The 23246-nt window shown below is 41.1% G+C and overlaps 3 protein-coding genes across 3 annotated transcripts; all 3 read right to left on the bottom strand.

The window, feature by feature from the left end:
- Positions 1-4272: 4272 nt before the first annotated feature.
- Positions 4273-5709, bottom strand: LOC133115443 (osteocalcin 2b-like). The gene is made up of 4 exons (XM_061225358.1): positions 5588-5709; positions 5330-5482; positions 4929-5016; positions 4273-4521 (listed from the first exon to the last, which is right to left on the bottom strand). The coding sequence occupies exons 1-4, from the start codon at positions 5646-5648 to the stop codon at positions 4446-4448; spliced, it is 378 nt and encodes a 125-aa protein (XP_061081342.1). The 5' UTR covers positions 5649-5709; the 3' UTR covers positions 4273-4445.
- A 1524-nt stretch (positions 5710-7233) lies between these two features.
- Positions 7234-11380, bottom strand: LOC133122740 (matrix Gla protein-like). Its single transcript, XM_061232887.1, has 5 exons — positions 11273-11380; positions 9639-9704; positions 9198-9227; positions 8929-9010; positions 7234-8104 (listed from the first exon to the last, which is right to left on the bottom strand). Exons 2-5 carry the CDS (start codon positions 9697-9699, stop codon positions 7963-7965), a joined length of 315 nt encoding a protein of 104 aa, XP_061088871.1. The 5' UTR covers positions 9700-9704; positions 11273-11380; the 3' UTR covers positions 7234-7962.
- A 5046-nt stretch (positions 11381-16426) lies between these two features.
- Positions 16427-22374, bottom strand: LOC133121289 (endoplasmic reticulum resident protein 27). The gene is made up of 7 exons (XM_061230493.1): positions 22317-22374; positions 19353-19438; positions 18463-18600; positions 17677-17793; positions 17296-17421; positions 16760-16957; positions 16427-16447 (listed from the first exon to the last, which is right to left on the bottom strand). Exons 1-7 carry the CDS (start codon positions 22372-22374, stop codon positions 16427-16429), a joined length of 744 nt encoding a protein of 247 aa, XP_061086477.1.
- Between the last annotated feature and the right edge of the window lie 872 nt (positions 22375-23246).

The following is a 23246-nucleotide window of genomic DNA, read 5'->3' as shown; positions in this document are numbered from 1 at the left end:
TCAACTGCGGCGGTACCAGCAGAGGATTGTTCAGATGAGTAAATCTCAGTACAGGATTCCTATAGCGATCAAGTCAAAATTATCAATAAGAAATCTACCTAATGTGGATAACTAATCTAAATTATTATTCTAAAATGGAGTCAGATAAACGAAGGTGAATGTATTGGCCCTATTGTGGAGATTCTTGGTCAGCCCGGACCAGTAAAGAGTGGAAGTAAAACGTATGGGAGAAAATAAATAAAACGTATCTGAGAGAGGGGGCGCTGCGGAATGCATCTGCCCAGGCCTGAGAGGACAGGGAGAGGTGCGCCCCAGTTAGCACACATACGACATCGCCCCGCCCTGTGTGTGTGAAACAGAACATTAACAACTATAATGAGTGCTGTTTACAACACACAGGGGTACAACACACCTGTATGAGACTCAGGACTTTGTCATGCAGGGGCATGGGGGGATTGTTTTTGGGCAAAATGGCTCTGACTAGAACCCCCTCCACAAACTCTCTGGTGGACACTAAAATATGGAACCTGTGTCCACAGTTCTTCACACATGCGTCCAGTACCTTAAACAAAGGGAAAAGAGAGTACACTGTTTATGAAGATGTTGCGTGATACACTGACACTACAATCTAAGAAAGAGAGAAGACACAGATAACAGGAAGATAAGGTGAAACTCACAGTTAGTGCCAGCATGACTTCTCTGAAATTCTTATTCCCCACAATCTTCTTCTTTATTGCTTTGACTGCATCTTTCGGGCTAACAAATGCAAGTTACAACAGAATTGTCCATAGCAGCCATATCAAAGGACACGGATTCCACAAACCTCTTGCAAGATTTGACATTCTCAGTTGTGAAAAATGTGCTTTAACAAAAGACTACAAGGAAACACAATCAATAACTGTACAAAAGAAGTGAAATTATAATGACTAGGAGCTCAGAAATACAAGCATTTGAGAAAATGTCATACCCTTCTTCCGTCTCATTGATGATGTCACAGATCTCCATGTTGAGTCCCCAGTCCTCTACCTGCAGTGTGTTGTTGGTGGCTTGTTCTAACAAGGGTAAATGGCGTGAAACAACACAGTTTAAAAACACCATGTTGTGACAGCATCTCTACACCCAGGAAGGGTCCATCTCTACACCCAGGAAAGCCCTCTATGTCAGCCCCTTCTCGTGTGTCCTGACTAATTCTGAGAAAATGTTGATTTGTTCCATGTTTCAGTTGTACCATAGCTCAATTGGCATTCTAGCAGTAATTGCCAAGGTTCTCATTGCATTATGTACAAGGTCCTCCAAGGAACCTTAACCTCTAGTGCAATAAACATATGTCGAAGATGCTCTCACTTAACTGTTGTTAATGTCAAATGTTTTCTGGTACATTAAACATGGATACATCAATGTGTGTAAATTATATCTTTATAAATTAGGTAATATTTGTAAGTAATGGCTTACAATTGAACATGTAAATGCGCTGTATTGCTCCCTGGGAAAAATAAATAAATCATCATCTCTTCCTCTGCTCTGAATACAGGTCCTTCTATGTTAGCCCTCCTATATCCCTGATCTTAATTCCCTCCATATCCCCCCCCCCCCCCCCCCCATGGAAAACGGGCTACCTATGAGAAAATCCATGATTTTGTTCTTCGTTGCCCTTCGTTCTTTTTCTCTCTTTTCTGCCTCCCCACTAGCTAACTACCGTACCGCTTTCCGCTTTTTTGCAGGAACGCGCACTGAGTAGTGGGCGCGCGATCACGTGAAGTTGAAGGAACGGGACCAGAGCGGAGGCTGCGTGAGTTCAAGGAGTGGATAAAAAGTGCTCAGCCAACCATTTTGCTGGCTTTGTGGTAATGCAGTTTACAGTTCCTCTGATTATATTTCTTGCTGATTGTATTGACACCAATGTAACGTCATTTGTTAACCATGTTAACGTGTATTGGGAACTTGTTTCCGGGAAATTAAATGCACAGAACTGGCCCTTTCAATTTACTGCCGGTGTAGAAGCTGTCATGTCATAATCGTTTTAATAATATTTCATTTGACCCCTATGGTCATTCAGGCATCTGCAGGACTGCTGAGTGTACAGCATGTGTTGCTGCTGCAGTAGGACTGTTTGATTAATGTAAAATCCTTTTGCTGTTTCCCTCCAGGAGCTGCACTTCTGCACACCTTTGAGCAGCAGTATGATGCCGGCAGGCGTCTATCTGAGACAGGACATTGAGATAACACAACCAGAGCTCATTGAGCAGCACATGTTCAGACACAAAGGAGACAAAGCCGGTGGAATGGAGTCTGTCTACATGGCAGAGTCAGAGATGGAGAGTGCTGCACCAGGACTGAACGCACTGGAGCCAGAGTGTGTTACAGCACACAGCACGGTCAGTGATGTCCACCACACAGAGCATCATTGATAAAGACAGAACCTGATCTAGGCTCATATTAAGACAGAGAACCTTGACTATACAGAGCTGGGATGTGTATCCCATTTGAAAACAGTCTGATAATGGAGGATACCTTAAACAAGAACACACCAGTCACTTCCTGGATTTTAAGTGTGTTCATATTGAATATGATCAAATTAAGTGTGAATCCAGGGAAGGTTTAGTGAGTGATCTCATGAATACTGTGATAATTGGTCCTGCCATTGATCATAAAGACCTTACTGGATCATGGCAGTGTGCAGGAGAGCCAAATCCAAACTGTAAAAATAAAGAAATTCACTAAAAAACTAAACTCATGGGTGGGGACCATCTGCCCTGCAGGTGGGGCCCAACTGCCCTGGTGGTGAGGCCCATCTGCCCTGGTGGTGGGGCCCATGGCCCTGGTGATGGCCTCATCTGGCCTGGTGGTGGGGCCCATCTGCCCTGCTGGTGGGGCCCATGTGTCCTGGTGGTGAGGCCCATCTGCCCTGGTGGGGGGCCCATGGCCCTGGTGATGGGGCCCATGTGTCCCGGTGGTGGGGCCCATCTGCCCTGGTGGGGGGCCCATGGCCCTGGTGATGGGGCCCATCTGCCCTGGTGGTGGGGCCCATGTGTCCCGGTGGTGGGGCCCATCTGCCCTGGTGGTGGGGCCCATGTGTCCCGCTGGTGGGGCCCATGTGTCCTGGTGGTGGGGCCCATGGCCCTGGTGGTGGGGCCCATGGCCCAGGTGATGGGGCCCATCTGCCCTGGTGGTGGGGCCCATGTGTCCCGCTGGTGGGGCCCATGTGTCCTGGTGGTGGGGCCCATGGCCCTGGTGGTGGGGCCCATGGCCCAGGTGGTGGGGCCCATCTGCCCTGGTGGTGGGGCCCATGTGTCCCGCTGGTGGGGCCCATGTGTCCTGGTGGTGGGGCCCATGGCCCTGGTGGTGGGGCCCATGGCCCAGGTGATGGGGCCCATCTGGCCTGGTAGGGGGCCCATGGCCCTGGTTGGGGGGCCCATCTGGCCTGGATTGGCAGAGGACATGGGTGCGCCGAGTGTCTGATTCTGCTCCTGTCCCCTTCCTCCCCCTTCTTCCCTCTACGAGGCGGGTCACCTCTTCTTGGTTGATGATCGGGGACCCGGCTGAGATGCTGGCGCTGCCAGTGGATGGGTTTGCAGCCGAGGGACCTGTGATGTATGATGTTGATACATAGTTGGTCCATGTTACTGAGAAACTGGCCTTTGCTCAATGATCTCTGTTAAAGAACATGTGTTTTAGGCTGCTGTTCATGTCGTTTCATAGCTGTTTCATATTTCCTTGGCCAGTAAGGAACAAAGATTTATTTGCCTAATGGACTTCTTGAGAACTTCATTCAAAGTAATGATGGTCTACCATAGATTTAGAAGATCAGCCCCCTGGTATATGTCTGCCCAACTCGACTGCTCTGTGGAGCAAGATATGTACATACATGTGCTGGAAATAAACATGCCATGTAATGTAATTGCTTCCGTGGTATATGAATAAAAACTCAACAGAAAGTGGTCTGTGTGTATTGCTTTGGATACTTTCCCATGAGGTTTTTCATCTGTATGTAGTGGCAGAGTATGGGAGTGTCCCATCTGCTATGTACTGTGTGGCTAGTCCATACTGCACCCTCTGTTTGTTTTTTTTTGTTCATGTTAAATGTATGTTGAAAATATGTGCATAGTATTTGATTCATAAAAATGGGACGACAAATTTAAAGGATGATAAATGGGGATTTATTTTTTCAATAGCAATAAAGACAGAAAGACACAGACAGACAAAGAGTATTTGTCTATTTTGTATTCAGTACATTACTAAAGAATGTAATGATAAGTAATGTAACATCAACAGGTTAAGATTATCATATGACAATCAATAATACATCAGCAAAAAAAAAAAGAAGAAGCTTTTTTCATGGAACATTTGCTAGCATCTGGTGTAAAGGTGGAAGTTGGTAAAATGCGATGACCGTGTTGGGAGCTGAAGTGGCTAGTTGTTCGATGAGGAAGAGACGAAGGCTTGGATTATACAATCATAAGTTTAGGATAGTCTGGCTTTTTGTCAAGGATTTCGATGACAGTCCTTGCGACTTCAACAATACTGAGAGAGAAGAGAAGAAGAAAGACGTGTGACATTTATATTTAATGCAGTATGATAATAGGCAGACATTTCATATTTTCTGTAATCAATTCATGAAATGGCTCTTGTTCCTACATTTAAGGCATTTAGCAGATGCTCTTATGCAATGAAACTTACAGTATACAGTTTATATTGTTTTTGAGAAATTTAGGTTAAGTAAACTGCTCATGGGTAAAATGAATCAAACTTCTCTGCTCTACGACACCTTTGAACACATACTGTAGCTTTCATCTACGGTGACTTGGGATATGATCATTAATTCTGCAAAAACAATCCTCTCTGCATGAAAATGAATCAAATGACTGCCTCACCATACAGTACAACAGATGGACATACAGTGAGGAGGTATGCAGTGGGTACAGACTTACCTCTCCCGCTGACGAGGGGACAGGTCTGCAAGTGCGGCTCTCTTCATCCTCATGAATGTAGACGCCTTGTCTTTCTCCACAAAGACCTCTGGAGCACAGACACACACAGCACTGTTACCCCAAGTGCACACGCCTGCTCTTTTCATTCAGACTTCTCTTGTCTCTTTGAACAATTATAGCATGTCTGCTGCGCACCCAAACAAATACTCAGCCAAGCATACAATGATGTGCAGATATTCAGATATTGCAGGTGTTTATAAAAGCAGTTCCTCTGGCCAATAGCACTGCTCTCACAGATAGATACAGTGTGATATACACAAGCAGTACACATTTGGTTCATATCACATGAGCGTTTCCACCACTAGCATTGATGATAACAACAAGGCACAGAGATCTCTTACCCTTAGCACTTGCGGTCTCAGCTGCTGATGATGAGGATGAGGACGAGTCGGAGGCAGAATGATGAGAGGATGAATCTGAAGTCGAGGAAGAGGTTGAATTGGCAGCTGCAGTGTCAGCAGCAGGGTCAGGCTCAGGTTCAGGGTCTGCGATATCTGTGGACAAGACAAAACACATCAGTTAGAGAACAATTTAAAATTTTAAAATAACTACATTACAGTAAGTTCTATCCCTTCATACTGATATTGATGTGGTCTTACCTCCTGTAGACATGCAGACAGATACCAACACGCAGGCAACCAGGACAAAGAAAGTCTTCATCTTTCTGCTTTTTTCTCCTCTGATTTTCTGAATGAGAAGTGGGTATGAGTCCTGTTCACGCTCACTCTTTCTCTCAGCTCTCTCCCCAGTTTTCAGCCCAGTTTATAGTTCTACACCCCCATACTGGGTCAAGTGTGGAATTGGTCAGGGAATCACGTGACATGCACCCACAAATGCTTTCTTCCACTCAAGCACACGCAAGAGCACACATGCGCTCAACCTGGTAAGTAGCCCATATGTTTAAAAAAAAAAGAAATCACATAGATAAGCCACTTAAATTGTGAATTGGAGGTGGTTAAGGCAAGTTTCCCCCTCATCACTGTAAAGCCCTTTGAGTTGCCTTTGCTGATACAATTTAGAGTTTTCTTGCCTCATTTTTATCTGCTAGATAAAATTGGAACATATTTAAAATAGAACAGAAGTTAGCACCAGCAATATATATCAATTATGTCATAATTTCTGCAAAAGGTCACTTGTCATCAATAACTTGTATTTTACATCTCAGTATCTTGTGGTATATACAATTCCCAGTTCCAGTGCTCCTCCCCCTCCCACACAAACCCCAAACTATAGGCTACGCAGACCAAATATTGTGAATGACAGGAGGCACCAGCAGATGTCATTATGTGCCACAGTTTAATTTTCTGGTAGAACCATAACCATTTCCTATACCAAGCAGGGACCAGAAACAGCCAAAGTGTGCAGTTTAATTCCATGCTTGGTGTATTTATGCATGCTAACACATATATTTTTAGTTTACCATCTATCATATGTACAAGATACAGTTGGTATGTATTTATAGTATTTTTGAGTATATATTTATATTATATAAAGTAGTTAGCTGAGAAACACACATTTAAATCCATTTAACATGAATTCACTGCAGCTTGATGCAGGCTTTAACCTTCTCAGATCAATGGAGCAAATCACAGAAAAACATGCAGAAGAGCTGCCATGCAATGAGACATTCAGATGTACAGTAGAGCATTTTGACCTCGTTCCCTCTGTCTGAATGTTATTCTTGGTGGGAGAAGTTTGTCTTGGTAGCCTGGTATGCAATTTGACTGTCTGGTTCATTGTTCATGTCCTGTATATCTTTCAATCTGGGGAAAATCTTTGGGGAAAATAAGCATACAGTCAAAAAGGCTATGTGAATCCTTGTTACTTTGATTTCTCACACATTTTGTTTAAAATGTGTGTCTACATAACTGTGCAGGTTCTGTATGTACTGTTACATAAACTTAGTAATCATATAACTAGCTTGGGTTTGCCTTAGGTTAGGTTTGGGTTTAAGGCTATGGTACGTAATGTGGTTGTGGTTATGGTGCAGGATAGTGCTATGTTTTGTCACATAAACTATGTAAATACATAAACCAGTTGTTAATGTTCTGTAATTAGTCTGGAAGAACTATACATACACATTTACATCTGGAGTTATAACACAGAAAGCTGCTACAATGACTCTTGCCAATTGATTGCTTCATATGAAGCTGTGGAACATATTATGCATTCACATATCTGATTACAATAATATACACATTTACAGAAATAAATTCAAGCTCACTTTTATTGGTGATTCCACATAATCTGTTTACAGACACTTTGTACACAGTTGTTGCCTAACCATGGTATAAAACAATCATAAATCATAGCTTTACATTCTGAATCATCCGATCCGAGTGCAGAATAAAGAGGATAGCTAACAGTTACTGTCAGGAGCAGTAATGCTCTCACTGCAGGAAGGAATAATAATGTGTTCTAGTGTGCAAAGTACTGTTGAAGCATTCTAGACTGCAAGATATGATTTTTTTTTTTCTCATTTAGAAAAAATAGAAATGGTTTCATTCTTTAATTGAAACAGACGAGCTTGTGAATTCAGATGTTTTAAAAAAAACAATGTGATGAAATATAGTGAAATATAGTGAAATGAGTATAATAGATTGATAAGATTGAGTGTGACTTAAAGCTATATTGTATGAGAAAATAAATATGGTTTGGAACTTATGTGATTGCCGAAATATATCATATTGATATACATATTATATTAAAATAAATAATATGAAAATGACAGATATGATCAATTCCAATGTCTGAGCTGAGCCTAGGAGCCCCATTGTGATGAATAAGTGCACCAGGAGGGTTCGGATAAGCAGGTAATGCTTGGGGTGTAAAACAATTTCTAGAATTGCCAAATCAATCAACAAAATGATATACGTATATATATACAACCCAGTTAGAAGGAAAGAAGTACAATAACTGGCAAGTGACACGGAGACTGATTCATGGCCTTCTCTGTCCTCTCTTCCTCTCTGGATTACACTCTGACCATTCTCAAATGTCTTCCAGGGAAATACTTCTGATAAGCATTCTGGTATCCATAGCGATGTGCATAGAGGCGACACAGAGAGAAATCCTCACAGATCTCTGACTGTCGTTCCAGAGGGGACTTGATCAACCTGACAAGGAGAGAAAGTGCCGGAAGGAAAGTGTGAATGAGAAGAGCAGGAGAAGAAAGATATGTGTGAATGTGTTGCATCTCTCTATTTTTCTTTTATTTACCCTATTTTAAAGATAGTTTCTGTAAGCATTTTCCCATTTTCTTCAATTCAGTACATAATTCTCTCCTCCCTTTGTGTTTCCCGTTAAAATATTGAAAACAACTGAATGAGTGGATCATTAATGTGATCAGGTAATCAAGGTTTTATTTAATAAGTTAAGAATTATATATCTATTGTCATTTTTTGCTTTTATAGTATGGACTGTAGAAATATCCATCGAAATATATAGCTATGTATAGAAACTGTACACAACTGCATATATGGTGACAGTGATCACATTTTCAACATGAATATACAGTGTGGCAAGGATTGGAAAGTGCCTCCAGACATTACAGGTGTGCGCCCTGCTGCCTACTGCGTATTACACACACACGCACACTCAGCACATACAGGAGCTTTTTAATGTGTCATCACTGAGTTTATTCATATATTTATCTCCTTGAGATTCTCCTTGAGAATTACAACAACACTTTAACATGCTTCCTGCATCACAACCACAACATGGAGTATGCCTGTCGGCAGATGTAGTCTTTGTGTGCACAACTGACAAACTGATGGGTTTAGAAGACTGAATAATGATAAAAATAATTGTTCACAAAAAAGTAGTCCTCGTATGGTATGTGAAAACAGTGAACATGTGGCTATGGCTATTTTATTAATCTGTGTGTACTTAGGTATTACTATTGACAGCTATAGTTGATGTCACATTATGCAAGGTTTACCTTCTGTAGTTGTAGCTGTTGTAGGTGTTGACTCTTGGACGGTTGAAGAAAGAATTGGCTCGGTATGGACTTAAAAACAGATCTGAAATTTTTATAATCAAGAAAAATATAAAATCACTTAGTGAAAATAATGCTAATATAATGCTCACACCTCATTTTTAAACCAGTATATAACCAATATTTGAATATATTCATTCCTATGTATGATTGAGAATGCCTTTTTTAGTAATAATTTAAGAACACCTATTTAAGAATGTGATATACTTTACCTTCAAAAGACTCACGACTTTCATGAGAATCTGTAAAATAATAAAGTCACAGGTGAATAAAATCTCTTCGCAACTCGTTCTGGAAAATCTTGAGTGTATTGAATATAAAACAATATTGCTACAATGCATATTTGTACAGTATAGTCATCTGTTTCTGACTGTCCACCAGGGGGCCCCATAGGTAGTCAATGCATTCAATCTAATAGGCTTATGTCTGAGTGCTCATTGTCCCCTCCCTGGTGCATTGACCTGAACAAGGCCAGACAAAACACATGCCTTTACAGTGCATTACAATGCAAAAATAGAACATTTCAGAATATAAAATATATATTAATATGAACCCCCTTTCTTTATTATGCTTGTGGCACACAGTGTCCTTGCACGTTGGTAATGAATGAATAAGGCAGAGTATGATAAATATGATGAGTAAAGTAATCTAACCATAGCAGAGACAGAGGACGAGAATGACACTCAGCACCCCACACTGCAGAGTAACCTTCATCCTTCCTGTAGACAGAGAGCGAAAGAGAGAGAGAGAGAGATAGCGAGGGGGGGGGGGGGATGGAGAGAGACAGAAAGTGTTATCACACCCATGCAGCATGTGTACTGAAATGAAACTTCCATTAATAGTTATTGTAACTTTAGTAACAATATACTATATATAAATGCAAATGCAATGCCAAAGGGGCACTATTGTCCAGCACATATGGTTAAAGAATTAGGCTGAAATTGAATTCCTTTCAAACCCTTTTTGAAAGGAATAATTTCTGTCGATATCAGCTGCATAAAAGACGAACGGCACATCACAGTCAGATACAGTGGCTTCAGAAAGTGTACAGACCCCTTCACTTTATTGTGTTGTAGATTTAATTGCCCATCATTATACACTCAGTAACCCATAATGACAAAGTGAAAACATCGGACACTTGGGTGAAAAGGGCAGGTACTCAGGCTCACAGAACCACAATAAAATCACAGTGAAAAGAACCATGAACATGAACGCAAGCTCCACCTGTGGGCAGCTCCACCTGTGACCCCAATATCCAAATACAGCCCTCCTCTGTTCCTAATGTACCTTCTGCAGGGCAAAGCAAATGCCCGAGTCCTGAGGAAGCTAGGGAATGGAAACAGAGTGAGGCACAAGCCCAGTTAGTAGATGGAGGATGGAGGTTTACACCTGTAAAAACAGCCCTCTTAGTGCTGGGAATCCAGACCGCGTGCCATGAGGGGCGCTATGTTTGCGGCTTTTTGCTCTGGGTGATTGATCTTTGGGGATCTTAGGCTGGTTCTGCCTGGGGGAGGTGCTGATGCTACAGCTTTACACATGTCTAATAGCTGAGATAGACACACATACACACATACCCTCCTCAACCCTCAGTGCACTCCAATGGAGTCTGCATTAGGATGAAAGGTTATCTTTAAACATCAAGATGGTTCTAAAACCATCATGATGGATTGCTCATCACTGTTTTATGACCAAAAAGAGGCCTTGAAACATCTGTTTTCATTTTGTTTTTGTGTTTTTGGTTATAGAGTGGTAACCAATAAACCATGAGTCAACATATTAAATGGTATGAACATTTACTGCAGTACTTATCATGCAGTAGAATTCACCTTTGACAAGCACTGAAAAATGGTGAAAAACAGATGATCTATTTAACAATGAAGCAGTAATTGATATTTGCTAGGCATGTTAAAGTGACTTGTAATGTATGGGTCCATTGTACACATACAGACACTGCAAAAATTATGAAATAAAAATAACATGTAATAAAAATACATTTTAGTAATGTTTTTGTCAAAGTAAATGAATTGAACCTTCTTTTAAACTGACACTGCCATGTGCCCAACAGCGTGTTCACAGTTATGATGTTTGTGTGGGTGTGTAGGCCTATACTACATACAAGGTGGAATAAAAAACATCATAATTACCCTTTAGAGCAACTGAAATAACATATAAATTGCTCACAACATTTCAAGATGGTTTCTGACTTAACAGCTGTGTATTAGCATTAAGGTTTTATAAATTAATTAAGTAGTTATTTGTGTACACATTCATTTTCTAGTGTACTTACCTTTGAGAAATAGTTGAAGTGTATGGGTTCTTGCTGATTAGCTTTTCTTGCACTCCTCCTGTCTGTCTGAGAAGTCTGTCTATTCCCTGCAGCTAGGCTTTTATACGCCTCCATTCTATCACCCCTTACTCTCATCTTTTCCTTTTTCTCTCTTTCCCTTCCCCTCCCTTCCTGTATTTGCCCATCAGGCCAAACTATTAGCTCACTTTCTCCTCTCCGCCTTTGCTGTTTCTGTGAATACTCACCCACTTGTTAAAAAACATGAGCCTGCCACCGTGAGCAACAGAACTGAGCAAAGAATAACAGCAAGAATAAGTGCATTCTGTGTGTTCTGTCTGTCATGCGGTGGGGATAGGTCATCCCTGGCCTAAGAACTAACCAGCCACATATATTTGTACTAGAAATCAATTTGTGTGCTTTCACTTAATATTTATGTTGACTTTCTGCCTCATGAGAGGTTTCTAGTACTGTGAGGCTGGATTAATGCTGGGTCGTACATTTGTTATGGTGTTGGCTAAATTCATTTGTGGTTTGTTTCCTTAGTTGTATTTCTTTATGTGGCAGAGCACACTGTATATCATTCTTAGTAGAACATTCTGGAGTCTGTATAACAGTTAGAAACTGACAGAGACCAATCATATAATTGTGAAAACAGATAAAGACAGACTAGTACTCCCAGAGTAGAATTAAAAAGATTGGAGTGGAAAGTGTGACCAGGAGAGTTCAGTAAGGCCACCGGGAGGAAATCGTGTTCTCATTTCTGTGTAAAAATAGTATAAATGTATGGTTCCATTGTTGAAGAGGCTCTAATTGCTAATAGAGATGTGAGCTCAATCTCCCTTTCCTAAAATAAATATAAATAGGAAAGATGGTGGGTGAATGGAATAGTGAGTGTTTTTGTTTATGTTGTTTTTGTTGTACCTGGAGGACTGACCTAATGTTCTTTGGCATAAAGTCCACACACTGCTGTCTGTGTTGTGATGGCCTGGGAGTCAAAGTGGGATTTCTGTTGGCGTGACAGCCACAGTAAAGGCTGTGGTAGGTCTGCTGTAGTTGTCCTCTCAGGCCAGTGGTCAGCCATCATTCTCATTTTCAGTCATCTGTGAATACCTTCATGAAATATGCATTACTTTTAGGATGATTTTGTAAATTAGAAATAAGATCAGGTTGCTTTTATCTGTTAGCCTTCCTCTTTTATTCCTGTGATTTAATGCTAGAATATTTAAACCAAGTTAGGGTAGTCTTTCAAAAATGTTTTAGTTTTTATATTGATTCTTTATATTAGATGTGGGTGGTTACAGGATGTGACAGACAAAGCTATTTGAACACAAATAATGTAAGAGACATATACAAATATTCACATACTGTTATGTTCCTGTGTTCTGTCCTGTGTTAGTTCATCATTGTTTATTATCATTATTCCTGTAATTTATTATTTTTCATATTTCATGTCTGGTGTTCTGTTTATATTCATTAGTCTTTGCACTCGTCTTCCACTGTGATGTCTGAGTCTGAATGTTTACTAGCCTAGTCACTCCCCTGTCTGCGTGCCCCACTATTCGGGTGTTTATGGTAGTTCCGGGGTTCAACCTTCCTTCCAATCTTGCATTCCTTACTTCCTGCTTTCTCTCCATTTCATGTTTGAACATAGCACTAATATACTAATCCCAACTAACATAGAAGTTGTACAGTACTAATTATACTGACGCACTAATATGTTTGTCAAACTAACAAACTAACATTCACTAGTTTTGGGTATTTGTAATTTAAATCACTTAACTAACTTACTAACGCATCTCCAGTTTCAATTCTGTTCTGTAACTCTGCCTCCCTATTCTATCACTGATTACTTGCTTAGTTTCAGCAAAGTATTCGCACCTGTCTCTCCGTATCTCTGCATCTCCTGATTCTCTACAAATTGTCTACTCCCTAGTCCGGAGCCGTTTGTATTGCATGTGTGTCTTTGTGAATCCAGTCCACGTTTTCGTTCCCCCTCGTTTTTGTGCTATTATTATTATTATTCATGTGTCTCACCTGATGTTTATTTGTTAGGCTGCCCTCACTCCCATGCCCCGCCTAGTTTGTCTCATTCCCCTGTGTATTTATACCTGCCCTTTTCAGTTGCATGCTGCTAGTTCGTCTTGTCCTGTTTTCTGAGTCCCGAGCCCTTTATTCCTTCCCCCAGTTCTAGCCTCCTTTTGCCCTTGCCCTTGCCCTTGCCCTTGCCCTTGCCCCTGAGTCCTTGCCCTTGTTTATCTGGATTTCCGGTTTTGACCCCTGCCTGCTTCCCTGGACTCTTCTTTGGTTGTTCGGTACCTCTGCCATGTTGGACTGACCCCCTGGTTTTTCACCTTGGCCTGTTTTTTTTGCAAGTAAACCTGCCATTTTTTCTGCACCCCTGTCTGCTTTTGGTTCTTCTGTCCCCCCCGACGTAACACATACAGTAGACCACAAGGAAGACAAGAAAGTAGGGCACTGGAGGGAAAGCATTTGAGACTGCACCAGAAACAGCCTCAGTGGCCAGGCGGACACGGGCAGCTGCAGGCAAAGCCAGATCTGTGAGAATAAACAGACACAACCAGAACCAACATGAGTGCACATATAAACTCTCAAACAGGGTAATGGAGGCCCTGTGTCATACGCAAATACATGCTTACAAAACCACCAGCATCATACATCATGCAAAGGACTCACAGCAGTCACCACTGAACCCTACGCAATTAAGATGTACAGTATGTACTGTGCAGCAGTGGTACTTGCATACGTACTGAATGTGTTATTTCAGTATTTTCTATAAGGGTCATATTGTCTGTATGTCTGCATGTACAGTCTGGCTGATGCACATGCATGTGCTTCTATTGTTCTGCTGTGCACTTGTGTGTGTGCGTGTATTTATGCTTGTACGTTTGCATGTATGTGAGTATGAATATGTCTGTGTAGCGTGTTTCACTGTGTTTCTTTTTTTAGAATGTAATGGTTTAACAGTGATACCACCCTTTCTCCCCCCTCATTCCATACTTCCCACCATTTCCTCCCAACACCCTACAAAGTGCAAATTATGTTTTTATTTCTGTTTTTTTGGAAGCAGATTTATACAACAAGCACCTAGTACTCTGTCATTCTTAAGAATGTCCATAAACTTCCATAAACATTCTCTCTCACCTGATTTCTGTATAATTAATAAATTACGTACACAAAAATACTCTTGGTGATATCATTCAGTCATTTTCCTATAAATGTCCTTCTTTTTATCTTCCAAAATCAAAAATATTAATTCTACTGCCTGTCTATTTTCTGTTTACTACTCTAGTGTGTGTGTGTGTGTGTGTGTGTTTGCATGTGTATCTGCATCTAGATATGTCTGTCCACGCCTATGTAACTACAAGCAGACACTTTAGTTACACATTAAAAGGTTTGAGGTGTGTCCTCCATGTTGGGGGATAGTATTGTGGCTGTTGTAATAGACATGATCTGGGGCAAAATGTGTGTTTGTGTTGTGTGTCTGTGGCCTATTATGGTTCTGTCAGCAGCATTCTGCAGATGGACTGTATCTTTTCCAGTTTCTTTTTTGGGCAAGCCCTTCCTCTGGCTCTTTTCAGCTCCACTGTGCTTGGCCCATCTCTACCAGTCCCAACAGACTGCAAAAGTATCCTGATTTTCTCTATTATTGCATATTTGTCACAATTAATAGTTGTGTACAAATGCACATGCATGCCAACCTGCATAAGCATACACTCAGTGAGCACTTTATTAGGTATTTATTACACTTATATATTGAGTCTTCTGCTGCTGTAGCCTATCTACTTACAGGTTTGACACATTATGTTTTTCAAAGATGCTCTTCTGCATACCACAGTTGTAATGCGTGGTTATTTATGTTACTGTCACCTTCCTGTCAGATTCAACCAGTCTGGCCCTTTTCCTCTGACCTCTCTCTTTAACAACGTATTTCTGCAGAACTGCTGCCCACTAGATGTTTTTTGTTTTTTCGCACCATTCTCTGCAAATTCTAGAAAACGGTTAAATGTCTGAATTCCTCCTGGTTTTCATTCTAATCTTATTTTGGAAAAAAGGCTTCACTTTAGTTTCAGTAGGATAAATTGCTAGATCTACCCAGAGTTGTGGGATATTCATGGCCACAAACACACGCTCTGACATGCAACGTTTGTGTTAGTGTGTGTTTGCGGCCATGTGTTGCAATCAATGTGGGGACAACATTTGAGGAAATGTCCCACAATACTGGGTAATCCTAGCCATTTATCCAACTGAAACTATTTATCTCAAATATATTGTAATTTCTCTCTCTCTCTGTCTGTCTCTCGCTCTCTCTCTCTCTAGCCTTGGCATGGCAGCATTCTTTTTGTTCAAAGCATATTTCCTTTGGCCAACAAACCCTGCTAGTTTTCCGAATTTGTCTTGGCTTCAAATATCCCTTCATTTGATCAATTTAGAAAACCAGTCTAAACTTGTTGTGTCTCTTTTTTTTCAACAATTTTTTTTTTTTTTTTGCATAAAATATTGCCTTTGCCTCACATTTTAATTTTACACTAGTTTATCTTAATCCCTTAATCATCTCCTTTCACCAGATTTCCTTTTGTTTCCTTTTTCGTAGCTTGCTTAAATTTCTCGAGCCACTTCGAGTCTCCTCTGTCGGCACCCTGTTCCCCTCTCTCTCTCTCGAGCGTCAGACCATTGTGGTCAACGTAATCAGGCAAGTGGAATCACTAACACAATACACAGCAGCTGCCAGCCAATAGCCTGTGGTCAGTGCTTAAGCGTTACATGGAAATGCACACACGCAAATGTATGGCCACACACATGCACACACACACATACAAAAGAAAGAGTTTTATTTTGTCCAAAATGTAATATTTTATCACATTACAGCTCGGTTTTAGAATCCTTTTTTGGGTCTTCTTCTTGTTCCTGAAAAAGGAGTCATATTTGAGTGACAATGTTCAATGCAGTTTAATATAGTACATAGGCCATTCAACATTATCTAACTCTTTTATTGAATCACCATTTGTATTTATTGAGCTGGAAGTATACATAAAATTTGAGATATCACATAAACAATTGGCATGCTTTGATGAATATCTAAATGTTTAGCCCCAACACATCAAGTGATTAAGATCCTGTCTTGTCCTTAAAGCTCTATTCCACAAAGACATCTGTCTAGTGTTTAACAAAAGAGAACTCTTGACATAGAGTCAAGGAGTCATAGAGAGAGAGGAATTAAGGTATGGTTCTTTAATAACAGGTGCATGAATCAGAATATGAAAAAGTGAAGGTCCTTTGACCTAAAAATATAACACTGGGTAAAACATACAAAAAAGAGAATGCAAGAAGAGTGAGAGTGACAGTACACATCTGAGAGTAGAAAACAAGAAGGAGAAAATATGTTAAAGAGAAAGTAGCAGTACTTATGAAAGTATACTCTCAGGACTTAATGACTGTACATTTGCATGAAGAGCTTTCATTTGTCACCTGTAGTGTCCCATTGAGGAAGGACTGACAGAATTCCCTCACTCGCTCAGTGGAGATCTCTCCTGGGGGAAGCAGCCACTTCCTGTCCAAGTTGCCATCATAGATGCCCACTTTTGGGAGGTCACGTGACTTCAAACCAAAGTAGCCGAGGGACCGGTCATTGGATTTCAGTCCACCATTTACCAGCACAAACAGGAACTACAACAGATAACTTCCATTACCATCTGTGCGCGTGTGTGTGTGGGTGGGTGTGTGTGTGTGCAGAATGGCAATAAAACAACAGAACGCATGACATCTTGAAAACAGAACAATCAGGATACTTTTAAATTACAGCTACATACAGTTACAGCAAGCTAAAACTGCAGATAAGTCTAATCCAATAAAACCCAGCCCTGTCGTACACAGTATTACACAACAGAATTGAACCCAGATCAATTATGCAGGGAGACAGAGGGCTACACCCAAGGATCAGGTTAGCGCCATGTGAACAGGCTTAGCTTAAAGTCATTAAAGGTTTAATTAAGATCATTACTGACCTGGCCAGTGTACTCTGGGGCCAGAGCACCCAACCTCTCTTTCAGCACAGCGAAGTCAGTGCTCCCTCTGTTTATGAAGAGCAAGAGGTGTGTCTTCACTTCAGAGTTAAATAGACCAACTGCTGTCTTTTTTGGGGGGTGGGGGGGACAAGAGCGTAGGAAAAGGAAACAGAAAAGGGCTGTCAGGAGAGGACTTCCATCCCAGCAATTGACATTATCATTGTAATGGGTCATTTGTATGCAGATACAGTAGCTCTTTATTCTGTAATGCAATAAAGGAGTTGTAACACAGGGATGTAGTAATAGGATGGAGTATGTAGGCACAATACCACAGGACTGTACTCAGTGATGTAGTAACTGACAAGTATGTAGGCACAATACCACAGGATTGTACTCAGTGATGTAGCGAAGTTCATTAATCTGGAAAAAGCGAGTCAGTCCATCGCTTTCCAGTTTCTTCGCCCGAGAGAGCTCCAGGTTCTCCTGGTGCAAGTCTGCCTGTGGTCACACATAAACACACACACACACAGGATTCATATACAGTACCACAAGTCAGTAATATCTTTTTACTTCTTTGTTTCTATTTGTACTTTTATAATAATACAGAAATGTATTTTTATTCATTCATTATCCTAATTCACTTATCCTGAACAGGGTCGCAGGGTGGCTGGAGCCTATCCCAGTGTACATTGGGCGAAAGGCAGGAATACACCCTGGACAGGTCGCCAGTCCATCGGAGGGCACACACACCATTCACTCATACACTCATACCTATGGGAAATTTAGACTCTCCTAACCTGCATGTCTTTGGACTGTCGGAGGAAACCCACGCAGACACGGGGAGAACATGCAAACTCCACACAGAGAGGCCCCAGCCGACCGGGATTCGAACCCAGGACTTCCTTGCTGTGAGGTGGCAGTGCTACCCACTGCACCATCCATGCCACCTTATTTTCATTCATTCCTTTTTTAAAGTCTAGATTGATTGATTGATTGTGTCTTGTACACTTTACAAGATGTCCTGGATAAGTGCAATTAATACAAGTTAATGCTGATGGCACTAATGAAAACGACAATAGTACAGCAGTTATTATTGTTATGAATGCTATGTGAAGGATAGTGACAGGGTTCATCCAGGGGTGTGACTCAGACAGGAGAGAGGCGTACCTTTCTGAAGATGGAGATGGTGTCAGAGGTAACACTGTACTTTGCCCACACCTCTTTCTCCATGCACAGGGCCACTGGAAGGGGGCTCACTTCAGACGCAGAGGTCAGAAACTCCTTATAGCCGAAACTGTCCTCTCCCTGACAGAGTGAGAGGTAGGTGGCACAGAGGAGGCGTGTGCCAATGGTGAGCAAAGCCACAAAGAGAGAATACCTGTGCTTAATGAATGGAAACATATCACATAGGCAGTGTCACAGATTGTGTACCTGTGTAAAGTCTGTTACTGAATCCCACTTTGATGCTAACCGTAATCCGTGTGTTCTCTGAATCTGTCCCCTGTCCCTTGCGTTACCCCATGCCTCTTTTATTTGGTTCTTTTTCTCCTCTACCCTGCTCGCCATGCCCTCTCTGGCCCTCCCTTGTGTACTGTGGTTTCTGAAGCCCTGAAGTTCATGCCAATCCCACAGCTACTGCGATGCACCCTCATTTCCTGTACACCCGCCACTCAACCCCCGCGCAGGAAGCGTGGCCAAAGGGCTTGGCATTCTGGGATGCCTGCCTGCTCTCCTGCATCCAAGGAGACAGACAATTTCCCTGCCAGGGCTGTGGTTTACGAAAGATCAAGAAAAATCAGACAGCACGGTTACTGCCGTAACCATAAATACCCCGTAGGACTGCACAGAATCTCCCTTCTTTAGTGTTTCTCCCGCTTCTAAACACTGGCCAGTTCCCTTGTTTTTCTCAGTCGCTCTGCACCCGTCTGGCTGTGCCAAGTTTTGGCTCTGACTCCTGTTATTTTTCTCAGACACAGTCCACACACTGTTATCCTTTTCTTAGCCCTCCTGCCCCCTGCCCCCTGCCCCCCGCCCCCTCAGCCCCCTCCATCTCTGACCTGGAAGAACCCAATCACCACCACTTCAGCAGCCTCGATGAAGGCTTCGGCTGCCTCAACATCACTCAGCCTGGGCAGGGAGCTGACTACAGAGAGAGAGACAGGGAGAACATCTCACATACACATTATGAACATCTATCATGACAGTTTATGGCGTACATTTAAATTTTACATTCCGGTCTAAAATGTTTCTTAAATGTTTATGGCGGTTTCTTGTCTTCACAAAGCCAGTGTAATTGTGCTTGAAGACATTTAATTAACACATGCTGTAATATTTGTATGTGTTAGACATCTCTGCACTCATCACTATTTCCCTGCATAACCTTAGCCTTCAAGGGAAGTTGTAGGAATTATGGAGAGAGGGAGTTTCTCATTGCAAATCATAACCTGGCTAAATAAAATTATATTTACTGTATAATATCCAAACATTTTGAGGTATGATTCCATATGCTGTTTAAGACAAAACTTTTTTTGTTGTTTGAGGTAAATTATTATAATTAGAGCATTTTAGTATAAAATATATTATCTTTCTAGTACTTTCTTTAGTTTCAATACAACTTGTGGTTTGTTCGGTTAACATTACACTTATGTATTATTAATGGGCCTCTGTGCCTTCCTAGTGACATCACATTTTTGTGTTTGAGAGTTACAGTGATGTTTTCCTCTACTGTTCATGAAAATCCTTGCCTATTCTAAAGTTAGAAAAGATTGTGCCCCACCACAATTTCAGTATTTGGTGTCTTTTAAATCAGCCACATTTGGCCAATCAGCCTTTTCAGTCAAAACAACTTCAATGTGGAACTCAATACCATGCAACCTGAAAAAGCGCTCTGGCTTCAGATGTGCTCCTGAACAAAAAAATGTCTCAAGGTAAATCAGACATGCAACTGGAAGTATTGTATCTGTGCAAAGATATTGTATTTATATCAAATGTATTACAATTCAATGCAATACTACTAAATGTATCCCCTTGTGGCAATTTCTTACAGGGCGAATCAGCAATTCACAATATATTACCGTTGACACAACAGATAGACAGACATGATATGATATAGGGCTAAAGAAAAAAAAGTTTATTCAAAATGTCATACCATGTCAGTTCTTGTGTAATGAATTAATAAGTTGGATGGTATATGAATGCTTTTATCATCTGTTGGCGGATCATCTAGGGCAGCGTAAATGACAACCAAGAGGGAGAAGTTCAAACTGTGAATGAAGTGCCTGTATACATTCACCTATGGTGTTGTGACCTTTGTTTATTGTCTGTTGGTTGTAGAACACAAATAGAGACCTGGGGGGTGTTGGGATATCTTTTTAGCCATGTGGTTCTTCCTTGTTTTGTCAAGAATTCTGTATTAGTGTTATTATTGGTACTAATGTTTTTCCTCCCTAGGGACTGGAGATGGAAAATTAGGTCTAAAGCTAACACTGGTGCATCATCTGTGATGGGCATGGTCCCTGTTAAATAAAATAATACAGTTAAGTAAAGTAGGTCAGTCTGGATAGGAGCATGCGCTAAATGATGTAATGTAACGTAATTAAGATGCTTGGATACCCACTCTAAATCTTACATCAGTTGGAGGAAAATAGCTACTGGGACATGGCTACAACACTAATTATTGCCAGGAGGATGTTTCCCTGAGAAAATGTACCCATATCCTGTTGAGCCCCATCATTAAGTAAACTTGTGCCCAGGAGTAGAAAGTAAACTCACACCGTAAACATGCAGGTTGTGTGTAACTCATGGCACATAGAGTCACAGCAAAGTACCATGTATTAATAATACCCATGCATTAATATTCAAACATACTGTAAGGATCGGTGATGTATTTGTGTAGATACAAGATGACTAGACCATAGATCATTATGTGAGTAACTGTAAACCAATCAATAAACAAATCAAGTCATCAAAAATTCAAACAAGGATAATACAATGGCATAACAATTGTACAATTACTGTATATGATAAACTGTCATAAACTGTCATCATCAAAGATATCCTTCAGTGAACACAAAAACTGTCAGGTCCAATCCAAAAAAATACACTAAAACTGAAATATCAAAAATTCTATTAAGAAAATCATAACTTTGTATAGCCCAGTCTCAATCAAGTGAAGCAATATATGGCATCTCGGTGACCTTTATAGCCTTGTGTCCCTTGAACTGAACTTCTGCCATTTTAGCCATTTACTTTTCCGATGCTCTAATTGTTGTTAGACTATGATCCTGCAAATCCCAGAAGCTATAGGATCAGGACCTCGATCCAGAACCCGACCCCAAGAAACTGTTAATAATGAAAGACATTTTTTTAAGTTTTAATCTGAGGTCTGAACATAACTCAGTACAATGACAAAATAAAAAATATTAAATAAACATGTTGTCCAGACTATTTTATTAGATGTGCATTGGCCTCTAATTTCCATAGTGTCATATTGAATCTCTCTCCTGCTACCTGACTGAAATGGACACAATGCAAACGTGATAAACAGTTCACCTGCATAGACAGAGCCAGCAGGCAATTCAGTGTTGTTCTGTCTAGAGACAGACAGTGAACTTTGAAAAATAAACCGCAGAGTAGAGAGGGAGTTAAAGAACCCATATAGATTCCAACTCAGAAAACAGATGTACAGAGATTATAATAACAGAAAGCCAAAACACAGTATTGTTACATATTTGTTTGCCAACGTCCTTATTTTTGGACAGTTTGCTGTATACAATAATTCAGCACAAATAATCCCATAGATAGTCTATTTATTCTCTCAATTTTTCAATTAACCAAGTGGGGTAACATGGTCTAGTTTACTTCAGAGTTCATGAACAATGCCTCACCCAAAACCTAAAACCACCAAACCCACAGTACAGCCAAACAAAGCCCAGCACTGCAAGCATCCTACCATAGGGCTCCAAACCCATACGGGTCACACTGTATACCATGTGAAAAGAGAAACACTCTATCAGCCTTACCTTTCTCATCAGCTATCACTGAGGCTGTCAGTAAAGAGAGAAACAAAATGCACAACATCTTAGCATTAAAAATCCAATGGAACCACGTTCCCAGAGAGGCAGACAGAGAAATATGAATGTAATTATTTTCTTTACAGATAAAATATTGGGCCCCAGCACGTGCGACTCTGTGCCTGTCTTTCTATGCCTTCCGCTTTTTGTCCTTCTTTGTGCATTACTGGAGCGTTATCTTGTGTTCTGATTGGTGGCTGAGTGGGAAATAAGCAGGTGTTATTGATAAGGTAAGGCCAGAGCAGACTGGGGTACGTGTCACTGTGTCAGAGCACGGAGGATCACACTTGTTTCTGTGTATGTGTCCCTATCAGATGCAACCTCCTGAAACCAAAAGGTTTTTTGAGTTTTGGATGACAAGAATATTGAAATATTTTCAAAAATAGTTTTTGTTCTTGAATGTGCCTTGTATTGTAGGCTTCAGCATAGGCGTGTTCCCTACAGGGTGTAGGGAAGTCGTGTTCCCTACAGAGCAAAAAATTCATTGACAGGTCTTATGAGGATAAGGAGAACATACACTCAGTGAGCACTTTATTAGGTATTTATTAGACTTATTTTTTAGACTCTTCTGCTGCTGTAGCCTATCCACAGGTTTGTCGCATTGTGTGTTCAGAGATGCTCTTCTGCATACCACTGTTGCGTGGTTATTTGCGTTACTGTCGCCTTCCTGTCAGCTTCGACCAGTCTGGTCCTTCTCCTCTGACCTCTCTCATTAATATCATGTTTCTGTCTGCAGAACTGTTGCTCACTGGATGTTTTTCTTGGGTTTTTTTGCACCATTCTCTGCAAACTCTAGAGACTGTCTGGCACCAACCACCCTGTCTGGCACCAACAATTATTCCATGGTCAAAGTCACTTAGAACACATATCATCCCCATT

This window comes from Conger conger, chromosome 2 (assembly GCF_963514075.1).
Source record: "Conger conger chromosome 2, fConCon1.1, whole genome shotgun sequence".
Lineage (NCBI taxonomy): Eukaryota > Metazoa > Chordata > Actinopteri > Anguilliformes > Congridae > Conger > Conger conger.
This window is presented reverse-complemented; position numbering and strand designations above follow the sequence as displayed.

Bases quoted from the DNA above. Each gene is read 5' to 3' on its own strand.
- LOC133115443 (XM_061225358.1), bottom strand. From the start codon at position 5,648: ATGAAGACTTTCTTTGTCCTGGTTGCCTGCGTGTTGGTATCTGTCTGC. The intron at 5,483-5,587 runs GTAAGACCACAT...TCTTGTCCACAG, and splicing joins TGTCTGCATGTCTACAGGAG to ATATCGCAGACCCTGAACCT. The intron at 4,522-4,928 runs GTAAGTCTGTAC...CTTCTCTCTCAG, and splicing joins TCCCCTCGTCAGCGGGAGAG to TATTGTTGAAGTCGCAAGGA.
- LOC133122740 (XM_061232887.1), bottom strand. From the start codon at position 9,699: ATGAAGGTTACTCTGCAGTGTGGGGTGCTGAGTGTCATTCTCGTCCTC. The intron at 9,011-9,197 runs GTAAAGTATATC...TAAAAATTTCAG, and splicing joins AAGTCGTGAGTCTTTTGAAG to ATCTGTTTTTAAGTCCATAC. The intron at 8,105-8,928 runs GTAAACCTTGCA...TCTCCTTGTCAG, and splicing joins AACAGCTACAACTACAGAAG to GTTGATCAAGTCCCCTCTGG.
- LOC133121289 (XM_061230493.1), bottom strand. From the start codon at position 22,374: ATGTTGTGCATTTTGTTTCTCTCTTTACTGACAGCCTCAGTGATAGCT. The intron at 19,439-22,316 runs GTAAGGCTGATA...CTCTCTCTGTAG, and splicing joins AGTGATAGCTGATGAGAAAG to TCAGCTCCCTGCCCAGGCTG. The intron at 16,448-16,759 runs GTGACAAATGAA...GTTAAACACTAG, and splicing joins TCCTCAATGGGACACTACAG to ACAGATGTCTTTGTGGAATA.